The 24,644-nt window shown below is 33.8% G+C and overlaps 1 protein-coding gene across 1 annotated transcript in view; it reads left to right on the top strand.

Moving 5' to 3' along the window:
• Positions 1–1,218: 1,218 nt before the first annotated feature.
• Positions 1,219–24,644, top strand: part of cyr (cypher) — a 50,829-nt gene continuing 27,403 nt past the window's right edge. Inside the window, exons 1-2 of the mRNA XM_072534457.1 lie at positions 1,219–1,466; positions 19,475–19,728. Of these exons, the coding sequence (XP_072390558.1) occupies positions 19,488–19,728 (241 nt within the window). The 5' untranslated portion in view covers positions 1,219–1,466; positions 19,475–19,487. The remainder of the gene's footprint in view (positions 1,467–19,474; positions 19,729–24,644) is intronic.

Here is a 24,644-nt window from a genome sequence, read left to right as displayed (position 1 = left end):
CTTTAATATGGTCAATTGGGACCACAGAGGAGTAACAATAGACGGCGAAAATCTTAACCATCTCCGTTTCGCAGATGACATTGTCCTTATCACAGATGATTTAGGAGAAGTCGCAGATATGTTAAATGAATTAGACTTTGCATGTTCGATGTTCTTCTTCAAGTTCCGCTCCTATCGGAGATTGGAAATCATTCTGGCAATTATAATATTGTTGGTTACGCGCCTGAATAGCTCAATTGAACTGCATCCAAACCATTCACGGAGATTGCGTAGCCACGAGATTTTACGTCTTCCTATGCTTCTTCTGACTTTGATTTTACCCTGCATGTTCGATGGTGGTCCTCTAAATGAACAAGAATGAACCAAAACTAAGTTTATGACAAATATGGTCCCCAATAACCATTTAACTATTCAAGATAAAGTGGTAGAACTGGAGGAGAAATATATGTATTTGGGTCATAAAATAAGAATCAGTAGAAATAACCAAACGTGTGACGTTGCAGGACCGAATAAGAAACGAAGATCTGCGAAGAAGGACGAGTATTACTGATATCGTATAACGCATAGCGGAACTAAAATGGAATTGGGCAGGCCATGTAGCGAGAATCCATGACTCACGGTGGACAAGTAAAATCACAAATTTGAGGCCAGGAGCAGAAAAATGTAGTAGAGGAAGACGACCTACACGTTGGGGTGACGACATCATGCGTATCACCAAAAATTGGCAAGAAAGAGCACAAAACCGCAAAGAATGGAGGAGTTTAAGGGAGGCCTATGTCCAGCAGTGATCGTGATAAATGATGATGATGTATATTTTATGTTATATATTTGTAAATCTCTGTAAAATACATAACAATAATCGTATGCAATATTCCATTCATTACTAGAAATAAAACAAGTTCAAAGCCAAAAAAAACCCGGAAAGAAAAATCGAAATCCCAATAATCTTTCGAAATCCCGATTTGTCTGAGAGTAGAAAATATTATTCAAGAATATTTAACAAAAAAAATTATAATAAAATATTCAATGATAACAAAGAAAAAGTGTGATTAGATCGACATATGACGCGTGTACCAAAAATTTAGGTAACCGTCATCGGGTTAAGTAACATAATTGAATGTATTCATGAGGAATGAAAAGAGTTCATCTCGATTACATCTTCTTTATACGCCACTGATCACCGAGCAACAGTAGTCGACGAAAGTCCCGTAAGAACTGTATATTGTAAGAAGAGGTAACGGGCACATTCGATCACCGTGAGCGTGAGCGGTTTGTGCTGGTGTGCCGGAAGAAACGCGAATATCGTCTTCGTTGTGATTGACTTGAACCGCAATCATAAAGAAAAAATGCATCCAGCACCCTTAATCTTTGGATTTTATTGTTGACTGTAGAATTTTTTATTTTGGTGATTTTTGTGTGTTTATTTTAGAAACTTACTAAAATTTACTTCATACGAGCACACAAAGGTAAGATAACATATTAATTAATATTTTTTTTTTTTTTTGGCATAGGCATTTGCCATTCAGCCAGTCACAACTTTTTTATTATTAATAAATTATAACTGAAAGAAAAACTGTAAAGGTTCATATATTTGTCGAATATATACAATTTTGGCGATATGGGATAATTTTTTTTTATTTAGTTTTAGATTTCGGAAATAATTTAACTTATTTTTCGCAAAAAATTAGCAAATACAATGCTTATATATATTTTTTTTTAAATCGGCTGTTGGTGATTAAAGTTATTATCAATAAAGTATATGAAGTTAAATAAAACTGTAATTTTTACTGTATTTTTGTATTTATTATAAGTTTTAACAGAAAGTCAAACTCAGCTCAAATCATATATAAATCTTATCAAAAAAGTTTTTATACGATACCGCTGCTCTCAGAAGTGCAGTTAAACCAAGCTCTCAAATTGTTTAACCAGGAGATGCGTCTTCTTCCGCGACTTCTTCTACCCTGTATTCTTCCTTGCATTATTAACTGCAACAAGTTATAACGCTCGCCCACATGACATGTCCCAGATATTGCACTTTTCTGACTTTAATTGTATTTAAAACCTCTTTATCTTTTCCCATTCTTCTCAACACCTCGACATTCGTGATTCTATCCACCCAATTTATTCTTAATATCCTTCTGTAGGCCCATAACCCCAAGGCTTCTAATCTGTCCGAAACATCTTTCTTTAATGTCCAAGCCTCCAACCCATAAAATAATACGGAGAACACGTAGCATCTCAGAAGTCTTATCTTTAAAGAAATTGAAATGTCCCTGCTGCAGAGTACTTTTTTCAGTTTGTTGAAAGAATTTCTTGCCTGTCCTATTCTTGCCTTAATCTCTTCTGTGTACTCATTATTTTCGTTAATTATTGTACCCATCATCATCATCATCATTTGGCTCTACAACTCGATGTGAGTCTTGGTCGCGTTTACTAATACCCTCCGTTGTTGTCGGTCCTGAGATGCTATTTCCCATTGCTGTATTCCCATTTTGCGTAGATCACTACTGGCTACTGCGTCCTTCAATCTCTTTCTTGGGCGACCAACTGACCTTCTGCCATCGGGCCTTTCCCAGAATGTGGCGTTCAGGAGACTTTCGTCACTCGATCTTAGTACGTGGCCCGCACATCTTATTCGGTTTGCTTTAATGTAGCGTACTATATTTTCACCTTCATATACTGTCTGGAGTTCATCATTGTGTCTGCTTCTCCATTCTCCTGTTTGCCTCTTCTATGCAAGGCTCATAGATAGTCCGCAATATCTTTCTTTCCGGTACCTTTTGTAATTTTGTCGTTTCCCGCTGGTTCAGAGTCCATGTCTCGCTTCCATACGTTATTGTGGAACGAATTATTGTCTTGTACACTCTTATTTTTGCTGGTATTGAGAGTATTTTTTATTTAAGTACGGTCATTAAGGCTGTTTTAGCAGTTCAAGCCAACTGCGATTTGAAATGGGCGTATTACTTACTTTTCTACACTGCTTACGCGAGACCATCTGTACTCAGTGCCGCCGGCCGACGGGTAGTTTAATGACAACAAATACATTATTCTCCATTCAAATTAGTTTTAACACGAACTAACTGACCGTACGTTCATGAGATTTGACGTCACGAAGGCGATAACGATGAAACTAAGTCCAATGATGAGTAACACGTTTCACTATTAGATTTCAGTATTTTTAGCAATTTTCTTTAAAGTTGGAACACGCTTTTCTCGATTATTACTGAACACAGAAAGGTGAAACAAAAATCAACGATTACAGAAAAAAAAACTCTTTCGAGTGATGGGCGTAAAAAGTTTGGTTATAATAGAACGGTAGACAGTATATTCCAATTTTTCAACAGAAGTTTCAAAAAAATAAAAAAAGTAAAACCATCAGTTTAAAGGCAACATAATTTCGAATAACGTGTCCAAATTTCGAGACATTTTGTCAGTAAATAACAGAGAAAACACTGTCCCTAGGTTTTGATGCACCGATAAAACAGCCTTAATGAGTAATATGCCCCGTTTTCTGCAATGATCCTGGCTGCCACGTCCTTTTCATATTTATTTTCAGATGTTATTATCGCTCCCAGGTACTTGAATTCTTTGACGACTTCAAAGTTGTATTTATTTGTATTATTGTACCTAGATATTTATATTTTTCAACTATTTTAATTTGTTCTCCATGTATTGTTATGTTTTCTTGGCGCTGTTGGGCTTTTGTAATTACCACAAATTGTGTCTTTTTGTGTTGAGAGACAGTCCGTTTTCTTCACTGACTTTTACCACTCTGTCAACCATTTGTTGTAAATCCTCAAGACATTCCGCTAATAAAATAGTGTCGTCGGCAAACCGTATATTATTAATTGGTCGGCCATTTACTTTTATTCCCATAGTTAGTTCTTCTAGTGCTTCCTGGATTATTTCCTCTGAATACAAATTGAACAAAGTAGGAGATAGGACACAGCCCTGCCTGACGCCCCTCTTAATCTGTATTTCATTTGAAAAGACGTTGTTCTCTTTTAACACAGCGATCTGATTATAATAGATAACGCTAATGTTCCTGATGTCTCTCATATCTAAGTTTTTCTTTTCAAGTAATTCGATAAGACGGTTATGTCTGACCTTATCGAAGGCTTTGTTGTAATCCAAGAAACACGTATATACTGACTGTTTAACATCCATGCACCTTTGCACAAGTACATTCACAGCGAACAGGGCTGCCCTCGTTCCCAGTGAATTTCTAAATCCAAATTGTGTATCACTTATGTCCTGCTCAAGCTTGTTGTGTATTCTCCGGTGTATAATTTTTAAAAATATATTGAGCGTATTACTCATTAAACTTATTATCCGGTGGTCTTGACATTCTTTTACATTTGGTTTTTTTGGTAATGTTATGAATGCTGACATCAGCCAATCTCTGGGAATGATTCCTGTACTGTGTATTGTATTGAATTAGTCGACCAATATTCCAATTTGCTGTTCTTCTATTAACCGTATTATGTCCACAGGTATTTCGTCAGGACCTGTTGCCTTGTTGTTCTTTGTTCGCTTTATCGCCTCTAATACCTCATCTTCTGTTATGTATGGGCCGTTGTCGAACTTTTCCTGCTCTAGTACTATCTGTTCGTCTTTAAATAGCTCTTGAATATATTCCTGCCATCTTTTAAGCCTGTCACCGACGTCTATAATTATTTTGCCGTTTTTATCCAGCAGTATGTTTGATTTTTTCTTAATATTAGTGCCTGTTATTTGTCTAATTTTTTTATGAAGGTTTAAGTTATCATGTTTTTCTACCAACTGTTTAATCTCTTCGCATCTGTCACTATACCATCTTTCCTTTGCATCTCTGATCTTTCTCTTTGGTTTTATATATTTTTGTTCTTGATCAGCTTAGGTGTTAGTGTTGTCTCACATTTGCGTATAAGAGCATCTTTTAACATATGCCATTTCCTGTTCGCATCTTCAGTAGGAATAATTTCTAGTGTGGTGAGCTCTTCTTCCATACTATGGTATAGAGTATCCAAAAACCTTATTTAGAAAAAATGTAAGCAATGATAATCTCCATACTTGAAAAATATGTGGAATTCTACAGGGTGATTAATAACTACGTGATATATCAAACACATAGTTTTTTAATAGGACACCCTATATATTTTTTCAAATTTATATTGCTCTCATAATTCTTGTTCTTATACCATTGAGTTTTGCATTACTATGCAGAGTATTTAACAAATTATGCCCAAAAAATTGTATTAAAAATCCTTTATAAAAGTTATATAATTTAATCAAATTATATACCTTTTATAAAGGATTTTTAATAAAATTTTTTGTTATATATGATATACAGCCAAACTACAGGAACTTTTTTTTACCATTTTTTTTTTCGAACTCCCTATGAAATCAACACCATGTATATAAGGAAGTAATGCATAAACAATTATTTATTTTATATTATAAAGTAAGCAATATATTTTAGTTTTTAAATTAAGTTTAATTGAAATCATTGACATAAACTTGTATACAGGGTGAACTACAAAATAAAATTACGATTTTGACAATTTTTTTAAGCGGATCACCCCATATTTTATTTTTTAGAAATATTGTATTTATGATACTCTTTCATTTTTGTATAGCATTCTCTATACCTAAACTAATTACTTTCCGAGATATTTTTAGTTTTCTTCAAATTTCGAAAATACATTCAATTTTTGTCAGTAGAAATAAGTACATATAAAACTTTAATATTTACAAAGATTTAGAACATACTTTTTATATGATTGAACAATTTTATTGAGAATTAACCAAACTGTTTGTTTAAAATGCGTTTATTTTGACGTTTTAATTTCAATGAACAAATTTTTTGGATTTTCTGATTTGAAAGCAAATGTAAAATATAATTTCATTACAATCAATTTTAGTTTAATCCCATACAACATAATATCTAATTTAAATAAGCTACATGAAAAGAATTTCAGAAACTTTTCACGTGATTTCGTTTTTTGTTGTTTCTATTAATTGTATCTCCTTTCTTGGTACTTCTAGTTCTTATATTACCTGAAACATTGAATTTCTTTGCATTGCGTCATAGTGTTATTGTCACTGTCCATTAAAACCGAATACGTTCAAATACAAAGGAAATAAACGAATAAGGAGTTTTCCACGACTCTGCTTCATTGTTTGAAAAACAAAAGTGCCGTAAAATAGTTATTAAACAACATGTATAACTATTTTACTATTTCACTCGCAATCTTCAATTAATTATTTAAAAGTATTTTGTTTCTAAATCGCATTTGATTACGGGCTGGAACTAATTGTTCTTTTATAATCATATTAATGCACACGAATCGCAACTTTCTTTGTTAAGATTACCGAGGAACTATTGTTCACTATATGTGTAATATAAGCAGTTTCGATTTTTATAACTAATCGAAACATCATGATCAATACGTAACTTCACTTTTCCTGTAAAATTAAAAGTTTATAAAAACATTATTTTAGATATTATTTAAGGATCAATTTTATTGTTTGTGTCAAAATATACCACCCTTTCATAAATGTTCAAGCAATTTAAGAAACCCACGGTTCATAAATGGGTTTAGTCGAGAATTAGGACGAACTAAAATACCAAACAACTAACTATAACTATCTATCAATATGAGTGATGATTTATACCATTTCGTAACTATCTTATACCCATAACTTATTCATAATCATCAGTCCTTAAAGTCCACTGCAGGATATAGGCCTCCCCTGTTTGTATCTAGAGTGCACGGTCTTGTTCAGTATGTATCCAATTTTTCGTCATCTTTCGCAGATTATCTTGCCACTCGTGTAGGTGGTATTCCTCTGTTTCGTTTATCTATCCTTGATCTCCATTCGGTTAACTTACGTGTCTACCTTTCATCCTTCATCCTTCACGTGGCCAACCCACCTCCCTTTCAATCTGCAAGCTCTCTCCACAATATCTGTAACTCTGGTTCTGTTTCGTAGGTCTTCTTTTGTGGTATTTTATTGTTACACCTATCACTGCACGCTATCCTTCTTGCGCTATTCTTAGTTTTGAAGCAATTTTTTTTGTTATCAACAGTGTTTTCGCACCGTAGGTAATTACTGGCAGAACACACTGATCAATTAATGACCAATTAATCGGTATGTTGAAGTCTTTAAAAGTCATCATCCTTAACCCAATATCTTTATAATATTCCTTTCTTAGACATCATCATTCTCTTTGAATTTATCTCTAATCTGGGCCCGCTTCTTTAACGATATTCCCTATAAATTTCTATTTTGGTTCACATCAATACTAAACCCTTTTACCAGCATGGTCTGTCTATGGATCTCCCCGTTCTCTTCTTTTGTCTTTCTCTTCTATTTCCTTTCCGTTCCTTTCAGGAACTTATAAATCAGCAATTCTTCGTATTGTGTGATTGTCTTCTCGCCAATGCCCGAACTATCTTAATCTATGCTGTCCCACTTTGACATCAATTGGTGCCACTCTTAGACTTCGCCTTTATATACTCATTCTTATTTTCATACTTTTTCTCACTCTGGTCATATATCTATGTTTTTTTATTTCCGCCACAAGCATTCGTTGTTTCTCTTTCTATTTAATTGCTCAACATTTAGTTCCGCATATCATAGCTGCTCTCATGACAGTTTTATAAAATTTTCCTTTCAGTTTCACTGGAATCTTTCTGTCACATACCACACTACTCGCCTACTTCCACTTCATCCCTTACACCCTAAATTTCTACCACATGCATATCCATCTATTTTTCCATTACATTGTAATACCGACCTTCTTCTTTAGGTGCTGTCTTCTTAGCGAAGGTTGCCGATGACCTCTGCAAAGTCTTCCCTATTTTGGGCTTTGCTTATTAAACTTTGAAAGTCTAATATCTGTCCAATCTTTGATGTTGCGCAGCCAGGTCATTTGTCGTCTACCCGGGCCGCGTCTGCCTTCTATTCTCCCTTCTATAATAAGCTGAAGGAAATTATACCTGTCGTGTCTAAATATGAGTCCAAGATAAGACGTTTTACGCTTCTTGACAATTTCTGTGAGTTCAGGTTCTCTATTCATACGCCTTAAAGTTCTTCATTTCTAACGCGGTCGGTCCATGGAATTTTCAGCATACGACGAAATCCCCACATCTCAAAGCTCTCTAAACGTCGTAACGAGCTGACTGTTAACGTCCAAGCTTCCACGCCGTGTAATAGTACACTATATACATAACACTTTATCATGCGGGATCGTAGGGACAAATCAAGATTACGGGTAGTGAGCTACTGTCGCATCTTTAAGAAGGTGTTTCTTGCCTATTCTATTCTACATTTAACCTCTTGTTCTTGGTCTAAGGTTTCATGTATCCAACAGCCTAGATACTTAAACTTTTTCACTTGTTCAACTAGATTGTTGTTGACTAGTATGTTTATAACCGGTGTGTGTTTTTTTGAAATTACCATTGTTTTGGTTTTTTTACATTCACCTTAAGGCCGTATAGTTCTCCTTCTCGCACTACTTTGGTTAACAGAATTTGTAGGTCTTCTTCACTGCCAGCAATCAGTACTGTATCATCGGCATACCTGATATTGTTCACGATTTTTCCATTGACTTTTATTCCTTCTTATGCTTCATCTGGATCATGTGCAAAGGTGTCCTCTGAGTACAAGTGGAATAATAATGGTGATAGTATACAACCTTGTCTAACTCCTCTTTGGATGTTTATGGTTTCAGTATCACCCATTTTAGTTCTAACAGAGGCGTTTTGGTTCCAGTAGAGTTCACGTATTGTATTAATGTTGTTTGGATCCAGGTTCTTTTTTTGCAAGCATTCTATTAGCTGATCGTGTTTGACTTTGCCAAAAGCCTTTTCATAATCTATAAAGCTCAAGTAGTCCTCTTTTTGTTGATCCCGACACTTTTGCATGAAAACAATGAAACTGAACAAAGCTTCTCGAGTTCCCATACCGTTTCGAAAACCAAATTGTTCCGGACCCATATCTTCTTCGCATTTTTTGTAAATTCTGTTATGGATAATTTTTAGAAATAGCTTCAGAATATGGGCATGAGACTTATTAATCGAAAGTCGTTACCCAATTCGTTAACCAATCTTGTGAAATTGTACCAGTCTTGTATATACTGTTGAAGAGTCTTGATAATAGTTCTAAATTGTCTTCTTCCAAAAGTTGTATAATTTCACTATGAACGTAGTCAGGTCTAGAGGCTTTTCCGGTTTTCATATTTTTTAAGGCGTATTTTATTTCTAATGTTAAGATGGGCAAGTCGTTATTTTCGATGTGTGTTTGTCTATCAATATTTATTGTTCTATCGTCTGAGAATAGGTTTTGTATGTATGTTCGCCATTCAACGCTTATTTCTTCTATTGTGGTCAGGACTCTATCATCCGTGCTTGTTATTGTGCCACACTGCCTAGCGTTTCTGATCCCACACATTTCTTTAATTTTCTTATGGAGAAGTCTATCATCATGTTTATTCTGTAGGTCTTCTATCTCTTCGCAATTTTCTACAAGCCACTGTGCTTTTGCTCCCACTATTTTTTTTCTTATTAGTCTTTGTATTTCTTTATATTTATTCCAGCCTTTGTTCTTGTGTTGTCGTCTCACATTCATCATTTCCAATATTTCATTAAGCTTCCATGGTTTCTTGCTTCTTTGATTCGTGTATTTAAGTTGGTCTTCAGCTTTTAGAAATACAGTCTTAAGTTCTTTCCATATTTGGTTTAAGTCGTCGGATTCTTCTGGTACATCATTTTCCCTTTGTCTGTTTTTAAGTTCTCGACATTCGTGGTTAAATTCTTGTGATATCTTCTGTCTCGTTTCTATATCCTTGAGTAAGCTCATGTCTGATTTCTGTTCTCTCTTCTTTCTTTTTATGCTTTTCAACGTGTTTTTGAATTTGGCGACGAGCAAGGTGTAGTCGGAAGGGACATCTGCATCGGGGTAAGTTTTTGCGCTTTTTATGCTATTTCGGTATCTTTGGTTGATCATGATTTAATCTATTTGGTTTCTAACGCAATTTTTATCATTGTCTTGTGGCGATTTCCATGTATATAGTCTGCGCGCAGGTAATTTGAACCATGTATTCATAATAGTAATATTCTGTTCTTGGCAAAATTGAAACAGCCTATCGCCTCTTTCATTTCGCTGACCTAATCCATGTTTTCCAATGATATTCTCAGATCTACCTTTTCCCACTTATGCATTGAGGTCTCCCATTATTATCGATATTTCATGCTTTTTGTAAGCTGCATTCGTCCTTGTAGGTCTCCGTAGAACTCTTCAATTTCAGTGTCGGGTTTATCAGTTGTTGAAGCATATACCTGTATGATATTGATATCGATTGGACTTCCATGTAATTGTAGAAATAGCATACGATCCGAGTGGTAGACCACGTTTTTAATGCATTTTTCTATACCTTCGCTTACGATGATACCAACTCCATTCCAATGCTGTCTTTGATTGTTACCTGAGTAGTATATAGTCTTGTTGTCAATTTTTATCGTTCCTGAATTAGGCCACATCATATCACTGATGCCAAGGATACTAATGTCAAGTCTATTTATTTCTTGGATGGTGTTGTGGATTTTGCCGGCTTCAGATATACTGTTGACATTCCAGGTTCCAATTTGTATGATTTGTTTATTTTTAAATCTTTCCACTTCGGGTGGGTCGTAGCCTTCTTCGTGGGGATTCTTAGCACCCCCTGACCATCTAAGGTTTGCCACGGACTGGGGGCCAATTGTGTAGTTGTGCTTTGCATGGTCATTAGTCTAGGGAAATCTGGCGATCTTTAATGTAGTGGTTTCCCGTTGCCTTCTACATCCTTATGCCGTTGACCATATATAGGTTCATCCGCCTTTGAGGTCAATTTCTCAACCCCAGGACAAAAAAGTGCCCTACCACTCACCAACTCATCCGCCCTAAGCCGTTGGTCAGTTATGGGGGATTGCTTATACCGGCAATCACTCGGTGAATGAGAATGTAGTAGAAAGAAGTATAATGACCCGTCTGCCCTCGTAACCTAATAGCCATTCGGGGTCGGAAGAACAAGAGTTAGCTAAGACCGACCTATATACCCAAAACTATTATTTTTCCCAATTATTTCATCGTCCAAAGTTATCCAGTTTTTGTTCTAAGTGTGCAAATTACAGATTGCCAAGATGGTCGGCAACATCCGAAACAGATAAGCCCTACAAGAAGAAGAAATCTATGTTTCGGCTAATAATAAATATAGCTTATATGTAACAACATATTATTTTTAATTTCTCTTATAATCTTCTGTTCTCTTAGACCACATATAAATAATTGCTAACAGATATAGAAAAGACATATTTAATGCTTTGAATATCGTAGATGGCACAGATTTGAGCGAGAATCTGAATTTTGCTTTCAAATATTTAGTAGAAATCTTCTGAATTTTTTCTTATTGCTTTAATTGCTAAGGGCACCAATCCACTAGCAAGTTAACTTGCGACATTTCTTACGAGAGACTCTCAGACTTGTGTAGACACGTCTCGAGAGTTCATCCGCAAGCGCAAGTTACTTACATAGTCGCTCTCAGCAAGTAGCTGGCCAGTGTCTGGATACTTATTTTTATGGATTTATAAAAAGTGTTGGTTGAAACAGGAAACCGTAGACTTAATATCGCAATGGGAATTATTTCCAGAGCTCTAGGACATAAAAAGTAAAGATTACAATAGAATAAAAAACAAAATGCTTTAAAAAGTTTATCAGTGACATTCAAAACCAGTGAAAGTAAAATTTCTCGTAAACTACACAATTTCATCAAGAACTGCGCACAATCTGAACTGAAACCTAGTGGTTCTGGAACTCATGATATATATATATATATATATATATATATATATATATATATATATATATATATATATATAACAATTTATTGGATTGGTGTGTCGGGTATGCGGTCTGTTATTTAAAAAACAAAACTCTTTTTTCTTTTGTTACTCTATATTTCGTTGATTTTTTGTCAGCTTCATCAGGAGACAACTGAAATATGGTTAAAATGTATATAAATATCAGGTGCAAATAAACAATGATTTACTTACAGATTTAGAGTTAAAAATATTTTAAAATGTTGTACATAATATATTCAAAACAGTACTGACAATATTGGTTAAAGCACCTAATCACTAGTAATTACATTAAATTCTTTTTTATTAGCAAAAAAAAACAACTAAGAAACAATTAAAACAAATAAAATTACACATTAAAAATATACAGGGTGACTTAAAATATAATTGTAAACAAAAATTATTTGAACATACTAAGAATATTACAGTAGATATTGCTCAACTGTCCCGTGTCTGCCTTATAATTTACTGCATATTTTTCTTTATTAATATGACACATTTCTAAAAACAATCTTTTTTTGTAATTGTTCTCTTGCTGTAGAACCCTGACATTTGAGTAGTCAAATTGATGCCCAGTTTTTAAGTAATGGTCAACTGCCGCACATGTATTCTTCTTCTTTGTGCAGTCACTTTTGTGTTGTGTGACCCTTTGGTTTAGCCATTGAGAAGTTTGGCCAACATAACAACTCTGGCAATCCAAAAAAGGCAGTTTGTAGATAACATTAGTTTTATTACAGTTGGTGTCTTGTCTTTTACTTTAGAAAACAGTTGTCGGTTTTCTAATAAATTATATTAGACAATTTTAATGTTAGTAAATTGTTTAAATAAACTGGTCACAGAAGGTGTTAAAGTCACGATAGCGAATATGGTAGCCAAAATAATATCCATCGATCGATAACGGCAATAAAACTAGAAGAAGAATATGCTTTCAACAGTGATCGATTTGGATGCCGTTTCCGATCGTTCTAGTCAGTTGTTTCTACTATAATAAGAAATTTTTCTAGAAATGTGTACAAGTTATCAACAGATCGTACGTCGTACAATACTTTGGTCGCCAGTGTTGTTAGTTCTTTTAAAGATTTTTACCATAAGTCATATCATTCTGCCAAAAAATGCATATTTTAATATATTAAACTGCTGTTTTTAACCAATAGGTACTGTTATTTACAGTATTTCAAATTTTCTTAATAAAGCAACGGTGTTCAAATATAAATAGCATCATAATAAAACCTTTTATGCTTTATTAAATTTAATTAATTTCATAAATATTTTCACAGCTGGTCTTCAAATGGAAACAAATCATACTTTTATATCATATGAGTATTTCTTTTTAGTTCTAAGATATAATTAATCATTAGCTAAACTTCTTTACTTTCTCTTTTGCAAGATGAAATAAATCAACATATATATTCTCCCGAACAATAGATGCCAAAATTTTAATAGAATGATCGTCGCATTCGCCAATTAGTGGTGCGACGACCTCGAAGGAAAACAATTAGAATGATTTTATTTTTCATTGTTTCGAATTTGCATTGTAATGATGGATAGAATGCGTTTCCTGTGAGAAAGAAATCTTTTATCTACCTGTTTGGCGTAAAGCTAAAATGAAATCACTGTTTTAAAACGGTAAGTCTTTAACAATAACTGAGCATTTAGAATTTAATTTAATGCCAACTTAACAATGTATGAATAATAATCTTTAATTTAAGTAAACTGGACATTTGTAAACTTCGTTTCGAATATATCGAATGTCTTTAAATCCTCATCCACTTAGTTCATGCATTACAATAATTTGTCAAACATTAGATTTTTTGTTATTTTTTGGTACACTCAGTCCTTTTTGGAGTTATTTTTCATCTTTTGCCTTTTTTAGATACTATCACTTGGTATACATATTTTATGAACGTGATTTTTTAATTTTTGGAAGCCTACGGGTTGTCCAATAACATCTACAGTAAATTAAGATTTAAACCGTAGTACCGAATCACAAATAAAAGTGTTTTCATACGATTTAAAAAAAAAAACTAAATAGAAATCTAACCTCAGGGCTCCAACATCTTGATTATTTTCTTTCATCACCATTCTGGCTTTACAACCCTACGTGGGTTCTAGATTCCTCAACAATTTCTCTCCAGTCGTCCCTATCCATCGCCTTTCTCCGCTATTTTGTCATTTTGTTTATTGTTTATTCAATGTTAAATATGGTTTTCAGAATTAATTAATGACTTTGTTTTTACTACTGTTGAGGAGATTGTTGGATTTAAGATCGAAGAGCTTTGAGCCTTGTAACGGGTATTATAAATACAAAATGAGAGGCTCTCTGAATATGTTGCTCTGATTATACCTAATAAGGGTAAAATACGTATAAGCGGATGGTAGATGTTTTGCATTGAAATTAAATCTAAAACCGTCTTTCTTTACTCAGTTGTTTTATTTCTTTACTCAGTCGACCAAAATAAATAAAATAAACATCAAAACCCTAAAAGACGACAATTGCCAACAGCAACTAAACGCAGAGATAAATAAATTAACTAAAGGAAGCGTTGAATGGGCAGATATGAAAAAAGCCATACTAAAAGCGGGAAAAGAGGTCCTAGGCGAAGAAGAGAAAACCACTAAAAAAGACTGGATGACACCGGAAATAGTTGAGCTAATAACTGAAAAACGAAAATACAAAAATAAAGATGAAAATAAATATAAAACCATCAAGAATAAAATCAAATATGAAATCAAAAAGGCTAAGGAGGAATGGATGAACAAAGAATGCCAGGAACTGGAAGAACTCAGCAACAAACATGACACCTCAAACTTACATAAAAAAATGAAAGAATTTACAGGCAACACCAGACAAAGAAGAACACTCATAAGAAGAGATAATAATGGAGGAATACTTACTGAAGAGAGCAAAATAAAGGAAGTATGGGAACAATATATAATCCATCTGTTCCATGACGAGAGGGAAAATGAACAAGATATGGGTGAAGAAGAACAATACCTGCAAATTTTACCCTCAGAAGTAAAGAATGCCCTACAGAATGCAAAACAAGGAAAAGCACCGGGTCCTGATCAAATTCCAGTTGAACTGTTAAAAGCCTTAGATGACGGTAATATAAAGAGACTCACCCGAATTCTCAACCACATATATGTAGAGGACAACGTCCCGGAAGAATGGCTTAAATCGATATTTTTACCTCTACCAAAAAACAACAATCCCAAATCATGTAATGACTATAGATTGATAAGCCTAATGTGCCACCCTTTAAAGATTCTCTTGAAAATTGTTCAAAACCGAATTTATAAAAAATAGATGAAACGCAGTTTGGCTTCAGAGAAGGCATGGATACAAGAGAGGCATTATTTGCGTTGACGGTACTTTTGCAGAAATGTCGGGAATATAGCAAGAGTGCTGTATGTATGAGTGTCTATGTATGCTTCATAGACTTTAGGAAGGCCTTTGACCGAGTGCAGCATATGAAGTTAATAGATGAATTAAAAAACATTAATTTAGACAAAAAAGACATTGAGTTTATTAAGGCTGTATACTGGAACCAGAAAGCAGTAGTAAAGGTGAACGATATAGAAACAAATAATATACCGATTGCGAGAGGGGTTAGGCAAGGATGCGTCTTGTCTCCGACGCTTTTCAACGTGTACTCACAGGTCATATTCAGAAAAGCCTTATGGGAAAGAAAAGAGGGAATAAGAATTGGTGGAGAAATCATAAACACCATGAGATTTGCAGATGACACGGTAATTATGGCTGAGAGTATAGAAGAACTACAAACTTTACTAGATGCAATAAATAGTGAATGCATTCAAATGGGACTTGACATGAACACAGATAAGACCAAATTTATGATCGTATCAAGGAGTCCAATAAATAATGAAGAACTAACTCTTGGTGGACAGCAAATAGAGAGAATAACAAAATTTAAATATCTGAGAGCTTACATCAACACAGAATTAGATCCAGACCAAGAGATCAGGGTACGAATAGAAATGGCAAGGGCAGCGTTCTTAGAATCCAAGCAATTGTTCTGTGACAAAAATCTGAATACTGCGCTGAGACTGAGGTTTGTTGAATGTTACGTCTGGTCGCAACTATTGTACGGGGTAGAAACATGGACATTAAAAGCGCAAATAGTTAAGAAGCTTGAAACCTTTGAACTTTGGATATACCGGAGAATGTTGAGAATTCCATGGACTGCCAGGGTCACCAATGAGGAAGTGCTGAGAAAAGTGGGTCGAGACAAAAAATTGTTGAGAACAATAAAAGTACGCAAGACTGCATACCTTGGACACATACTGAGGAATGATAAATATAGTCTTCTGCAGGTCATCATGTAGGGTAGAGTCGATGACAAAAAGGGAATAGGTAGAAAGAGGAAGTCATGGCTGCGAAATATTCGACACTGGACAAACATGACAAACACTAAGAATTTTTGCCGTGATGAACGACATGTGGAATACAAATGTAGATTCCCTTGCCGACTTATTCATCAATCTATCTACTTTGCAAGTTGTAGAAAGCGCAGTGCTAAAAATTTGAATTTAGTTTCACCAAGAAGGAAATTTCTAATGTTATATTTCTAATCGTTTTGTTTTCCTCCCAAGTTTGCATGTTTTTGTATTTTTTGTATAAACTCAGTACTTTGTTCCTTTCTCTTTACATAATAAGTAAAGTATCAGTCGTCCATGTTGCTCAATTTTTCGAAATTTTATAGATTACTTAGAAAGCATGACGATTCAGTAAGCGTATTACATTAGTCAAAAATTCAATTTTTTCATCAATACTCTCAATATCCAAAATATCTCTCCAAGGTAGAGATTGTAACTCTTCATAAAATATGGTATGGTTTATTACTTAAAGTTTATGGTCAACAACTTATGGTTACTGAGATCAACATATTCCATGATCATATCATCAATTGATAATCGTTTTCTAGTTAGAATATAATCAATAAGAATTGCGGTACTAAGATGTGATTCTAGTCGGCTAATCTATGACTTAATGTATCCGCATTGTTAAACAAAAATCAGATATTTAGTATCAGGACAATCAGTATTTAACAAATTAAGACTAAAGTCACCAGTGCAATAAAATGTTTCAAACAACGGTATAATATCAGATTGGACAGGACTTCCCAAACTGTGCGCCGCGACGCCTTGGGACGTCGTTGCGTTGTTCCAGGGGCGTCGCGTATCAGCGAGGACTTTGAATACAGAAAATATATTTATTTATTTGATTTTCAATGAGTATCAAATATGTGTATTAATAAATAAATCAAATAACAGATATAACATCAAGTCGACAGGCCCTTGAATTATCCGAAATTATTCAAAAAATTGTTCAATCCGAAAATTATCCGATGGTCCACGAAAATCGGATAATTTTTTATTATCAACAACGAATACTTATATTTAAAAGAATAGAAAACGAAGTGAAGAATCGGGCGAGAACAATAATATTAATTTAAGTAAAAACAAGAAATATAGGAAATATGACGACTAATACACATTTATATTTTGGATTTATCTGCGTTACTAAAGGGAATGTAGAACTTTCACAATGTGTTGTTTGTCACAAAGTGTTGGCAGCTGAAAGTATGCTTCCCAATAAACTAAAACGGCATTTGGAATCAACACACAGACATTTATAAATTAAGCTAAGAGCCTCTTTTGTAAAAAAATTGCTGGAGCTAAAACATCTGACCACGGCTTTGGTTTAAGAGCATCAATTCCTACCAAAGCATTGCTCGCCTCTTACATGGTAGCTTATAGTGTTGCCAAATGTAAAAAACCACATACGATCTCTGAGGAACTGATCTTACCTGCAGCGGTTGATATGGTTTTTATAACAGTGATGATTGTAGAATCGGCAGCTAAAGAAATAAAAAATGTACCTCTTTCAAATAATACGGCTAGTCGCCGTATTTACGACATGGCAGGAGATATTAATAAGCAAATTGTGGGGAAACTGTCAGGTTTATTTGCCATTCCACTGGACGGGGCGACTAATAGTAATGATGCTCAATTTATATGTTGTGTACGGTACATACAAGAAACAAGTGTATGGAGGATTTGTTATTTTGCAGAAAATTATGTGAAAGTTGTAAAGCTACTGATTTATTCGAGATTTTAAACTCATATGTGACTGGGATAACTTTGTAGGCGTGTGTACGGATGGTGCCCGAGCGATGTCTGGACAGTATGGAGGACTACAAGCTCTCATCAAAATCAAGGTTCCAAGTCTAAAATGGACACATTGTGTCATTCATAGAGAGGCCTTAGCAGCAAAGAACGTTACACCTGGATTAAGTGTTGTGATGGATAGCATTATTAAAGTGGTGAACTACATTAAAACACGACCCGTGAAATCAAGACTTTTCCATAAACTTTGTGAAGAAATAGGGGCCGAGCACACTTCTTTAAGTTATTAGGTATTGCAACTCTCGTTGGCTGTCCAAAGGCAACGTACTCACACGTGTATACGAATAAAGAAATGAATTTTACACGTATCTGCATACAGAATCACATGATGATGCGTAAAACTTTATTAATTCATAGTTTATAATAAAATTAACATACCTCTGTGAAATATTTAACAAATTAAATGATCTTAATAAGTCTTTGCAGGGAAACAATACTCATATCCTGCAATTGGCAGATAAACTTTGGGGATTTAGAAGAAGTTGCTCTTATGGAAGAGAAAATTGGAAAATCAGGAAATTGACTACATCCCTGCTTTACAAGGTATTCTACAAGAAAAATCGATAGAAATCCTTGATCCCTCTTTAAAAAAATATGTTTACACGACACATGTTATCATTGAGCGATCACTTTCAGAAATATTTCTCCGAAGATATGGAGCAATATGACTGGGTCAGGACAGAATTGTCCTGTGATTCCAGACTAAAGCTTTAATACGACAAGGACAAACTGTTTGAATTTTGGATCTCACTTTCTCATGAATACCATGCCATCAGCGCTGCTGCATTAAAGGTTTTATTACCATTTGCGACTTCGTACTTGTGCGAAACGGGCTTTTCTGCAGTTGCAATTTCCAAACTGGAGCCCTGGTTTCATAAACTGTGCTCAAAAAACAAGCACATCCCTCAAATTAAGCAGACAGTTACATAAATAAATATCCCTTTTCATTTTTGTACCTATGTTTTGATTTCGTTCTTAATTTCTAATAAAAAATATAAATGTTCAAATAGAATTTTTGTTATAACCATAACCTGTTACTAGACTAGTACTAAAATTGGTGTGTATTATTGGGGGTTGGGTTGAGGGGATCAACAAAATGTCTGGCATTAAATTTATTAGGTTTGTAAACAACACAGAATCCATATGATTTATTACGTAAGAATAGTGCCAAGCAAAGGCGTTCAATATTGTAACTATTTCTTTGTAAAGTTTTATATTTAATGTTAATAATATCTACCTTAAGTTTATTAATACATTTTTTAAAATCTATGACTATTGATTTATCTATAAAATTAATTTTTTATCAAATAGAGTTTGGGTCCAAAACTTATTGATAATACAAATTTGCATATTAAATTTCTATATTACAGTATTTTTTTTTTCAGATTCCAATGTAATATGGCCATGACTAATACACGTTTATCGTCATGGATGTACCACCTATTAACCATATTGGCAGTACCCGTAGAGTTGGCTTTTCCTCCTAGTTTAAGGTATCCACTTCCATTGAACATCAACCAAGTTATTCAAGTGAATTTTACATGCGATTCGGAAAACTTTAACATCACGTTTTCAATGAAATCGCCTTTTAAAGGACTTCTTTTTGCCAGAGATTTTGCACAAGAATGTAAATCTATAGGTAAGCACTAAAACATTTCATAAATGGTATAAATTGCTTGTAATATTTTATGAACACATCTAAATAAAAGCTGTAAGTTTCCGTGGAAGCTCTAACGGTTTTTAAGTTAAAATTATTTTTAGGAATTATATATGAAAATTGTTTTTATTTGAGTCTTTTATCAATACAACTATGCCAACTCTTTGATACCGTTCATCATCCAATTTTTTTAGTCATTTGAAACAAATCGAGAAAATATGAACGATATCCAAACGTATTTTAAACTTTTGAAACTGAAATTGTGGTTAATTCCTATTAAAGATAATAAATAATATTAACCTATTCCACCACTAATAATATGACATAATTTGTTAATTTTTTTTTATTTAATTAATGGCTTTGGATAACTTAATCCATTAAGCCACGATAATGTATTTGACTACTTGAATTTGTTAATGATGTATTGACCTATTGCATTTGTTAACAAAATAGTACTTCGCCTAGAGGTAAATTATAAATATAATATAAACATCAGTATCACAAAAATCAGTAGATTGACAAGAAACCATACTTTCATTCGTTATATTCAGGGCCCTAACCAACTTAAAGTGAATATTTAGTACCAATAAGGGATTACATAATATAGAGATACTTTTCAGGCTTTCGTCAGGCGCCTTTCATAGCGACTTTATTACAACACAAGACAGGCAACGGCTAGGAGTTAAAGATAGTGCAAACACTCCTGACCATGGAGCTGCTCGAAGGCGGAGTCAAAATTCACGTAAAGGCAGAAAGGTTCTATTGTAAACCAAATTTCGTCTACTGCGCCGTGGTCAGGAGTGTTTGCACTATCTCTAAATATATAACATAAGGATAAACAGAGGGAACAAAGTTAGATTTGTACATTCATATTATATATTCCATCCTAAATTTTCCTTTTAGTCCTTTTTAAATAGCCCCAAAAAATTTGGTTAAGCCTAATATTACGAAGAAAGATACTTATATGAAAAAGAAGATTAACTTTGAGAAATATTTGTTCTTTTATCAGATTTTCTAATAGATACTTAATAGCAGCATCATTATATCTGCACGCGAATATTCAATTATTGATGTTGTCAGTGTTACCATTACAATCTCAGAGTTCTGTTTCACTTACATTAAATCTATGAAGATAGGCTTTCACATGGCATCTAACAAACATTGAATATACTCTTCTATTGGAATGACTTCTTGCAGCAATAGTAAAACAGGGTGAATTTTTGTGTATATGTTGTTACTTCTGTTACAGAAATTATTCCATTTAATTTTCCAGTTTTCTTTTAATTCTTGTTTACGCAGTACTAAATCACTTCTATTGAGCTAACTAATTTCTAATCCATTTGAAGCCGCTTCTTTAGCAAAATAATCTGCTTTGGTGTTGCCTGAGATACCAGACTTTTATTCTCTATAAAATGATATGTGTTCGTTGGAGAATTAAATAACGTAACTCTGAATGAAATGCACAAATTTATTTAGATGTTAACAGTTTAGGGTATAAGACTATACTAACTTAAGAATTACAAACTATCCTAAAAACCTCTCATAGTTCTTGATAATATCGTAAACACCTCGAGATACTCAGCGTGGATGTTTATCATCTTCTAAGTAGTCTGAATATTGAGATAAAACACACACACACACACACACACACACACACACACACACACACACACACACAGTGGCGTGCTCGCCATAACACCTCCCTCCTGAAGACCGAAGCTGGGGTGTCCAAGAAGGGCTTCTTTTGCAGCTTCGAAGTTTTGACTTGTAGTGAAGAGCCTCTCATACTCCGTACAGGGCAGATAGGTCCACATGGAACAAAAAAACCAACCGACAATAACTTATTCTACTTTTGTTGTTATGAGAAAGCCATAGATGAAGTGTACCACAAGGTAATCGAATTATATATTGCAGTTGTTATTGATTAAAATTCCTTTATAATATGGATAATTAAAGCTCATATCTACTACTTGTCGTGTTACACTTCAACTTCGTTTAGTCAATCGCATCATAAAATGGTTTTACATTATTAAAATGAAATTTTTGAAATGATATACATTTCTGTCATTCTCATCGTATAGATATAAAATATTCTTATTGTTAACGTCTAAGATTTGCTCATTAGAGTAGGAGAAATTATTTAAATTTAAGTTAGTTTTAATATTCTCAAATTCGGTATATTCATTTTGTTTTTGATGGACATGGTTTAATCGAATTCTTGGCAGAGCTTCTAATTTTAGTTTACTTACAATAGTATCGATTTTTTCAATTACGTCAATAACATTATTACTTCGGACTTGATGTTCGTGTATATTATTTACACTAAGTATATTATGTTCCTGATCAGATTGAAACAATGGGATTTCCTCGCGATTAGCAAATAAAGTATTTAAACCAAAGTCAATAACACATTTATTCTTTTCTAAAAAATCATAACCAAGTATTCCATCAAAAGGAGAATTTATGTCAACTATATAGAATTTTTGAACACCCGAAAATAACTTAAAGTTTACGCTCTTTGTAACTTGAATTGGTTCGTTATTAATACCAAATATTTCAAAATTTTCATGATTAAAGTGATAAGAGTCTAAAATTTTACCTGGTTTCAATATTGATATAGCTGCCCCTGAATCTATTAATAATTTTATATTCAAATTTTTAATATGCGCGTAAAGAAGCGGTTTATTTGCTACTTGGTAAACTGTAACGTTGTCAGCGGCACTTGCTCTAAAAAAATCCTGATCAACTTCGATTTCTATTTCTTTTTCTGAACTATCGTTGTCGCAATAGGTATTATGAACAACATTGTGAGATTGTGGTTTACGATAACATTTTTCTGCTTTATGTCCATATTTATGACAAACAGTGCACTTTGGAATGGTTAATTTAATTGGTGGATTTATTGATTGATTTGTTGAACCGGGATCAGAAAATGTTTTTTGCGTACCTGCAATACTTGAAAAAATTTCATTGTCATTATTTATATTTAATTTAGAAAAATTGTCATTCGTTTGTTTGAAATATTGTTGGTTTTCATAATCGTTTAAAATTTGCTTAATTTGAATTAACGAACTAGGATTGAAAGAGCGAAGCATTTGACACAAAGGTTCTTTTATGCCCGTAATAGCGGTCAGAATTGCAGTTTTACTGTGAAAATTATTTAAACATTTTTTCTCAACATTGTTCAAATTTGAATCGTATTTGATAACTTTATTGATTCTTATTAATTGTTTTTCAATTCTATCAACGAAATTTGTAGGCTTTTCATTAGAACGTTGCTTAAAATGACATAACTCAAAATTTAGACACTGCAAATCCAAATTTTCACCAAACTGAGAAAGGAGAGCATTTTTTTATCTCTTGCCATGTCGAAAATTCTTTCGAGCCAATGAAATCAAGAGCTTTTCCCTCTAACCTGCTTTTTACAATAAAAGGAAAAATTTGCAATTCCGCTGGGTCAAATTTTGCAAAAATGAAATCAACAGAATCTATAAAATAATGTAATTTTGAAGAGGACCCATCAAAAACATTTATAAGCTTGATAGCTTTGTCACAATTAATATAATTATTAGAAGTGGTAGCGGAAATTATTGGCGTAGTTGCTGTTACGTCGTTAGTTGCCATTGTATTATCAAAAATAAATTAAACAATTAAAAAAAATGCAAATACTAGATATGATAGCTTAAAAGTTTGAAAATTGCGAAACAGAGTTAATAAAAAAAATGAAAACAAATAAAAAATTAATATAATTCGACTAACCTCAAGTATTTCCGTGAGAACGTGGCTTTACACCGGAACTGGTTGAAAACGTTGCAGCGTCTCAGATCAAGTGGATTTACACTGGAACGGGTAGAGAACGGGTGAAGAACGTTGTACCTTCTGGATCAACTGGGTTTACACTGGAACTGGTCGAAATTCTAAACTGTATGTAGTCGGAATGGTAGCCGAGATGTTGCTTCTTCTGTGGAAATGCTTCACCGTTTCCAGGGTCGAGTGGCTTTTCACTAAAGCTGGTTGAGAAGATTTCACGAAGTTGCTAGTTGCGCCTCCCCAGAACTTCCGAATTACTTTGTGGCTTTACACAACAAGTGGCCTTACACTTGGAATTCTTCGAAGTTGCTTACGGGTTCATTCAGTTTTCCTTCCTCGTGGCCTTACACTCGGAACTCAAATACTAAGTCACTAATTCTCAAATTTTCCAATTAACGATAAAAATCGATTAAAAAAGGCTTTACTTTTTCTAATTGGAAATTCTACTGACTGCGCTACTTTTATTCTCTATAAAATGATATGTGTTCGTTGGAGAATTAAATAACGTAACTCTGAATGAAATGCACAAATTTATTTAGATGTTAACAGTTTAGGGTATAAGACTATACTAACTTAAGAATTACAAACTATCCTAAAAACCTCTCATAGTTCTTGATAATATCGTAAACACCTCGAGATACTCAGCGTGGATGTTTATCATCTTCTAAGTAGTCTGAATATTGAGATAAAACACACACACACACACACACACACACACAGTGGCGTGCTCGCCATAACACCAGTATGTCCCTTTACCCAAATGAAAGAGACTGAAGTAACTTTAGTTGATTTTTCAAGACATTTTCTTCTTAATAGTCCATTCCAGAGCTTCAAATATTACAAACAGTTCTGCAGAATAAATGGAACATTGTTGGTTTAATTTAAACATAATGTGTTCTTGATTGTTTTGGATATAGACCGCACAACCAACTCCTAAAATGGATGTTGACCCATCTGTGAAAATCCTATATGGCTTATCAAATTTGGCAAGTTGTTTCTAAAGTTGAATGGCGTTGTTATCATGAAAAGTACGGAAATTTGTTAATTAAAAACACTATTTAATTATTACAACTTCTATTTTAAAGAAA

This window comes from Diabrotica undecimpunctata, chromosome 6 (assembly GCF_040954645.1).
Source record: "Diabrotica undecimpunctata isolate CICGRU chromosome 6, icDiaUnde3, whole genome shotgun sequence".
NCBI classification, from domain to species: domain Eukaryota; kingdom Metazoa; phylum Arthropoda; class Insecta; order Coleoptera; family Chrysomelidae; genus Diabrotica; species Diabrotica undecimpunctata.
The sequence above is the reverse complement of the archived record's forward strand: the minus strand, read 5'-3'. Positions and strand labels throughout refer to the sequence as shown.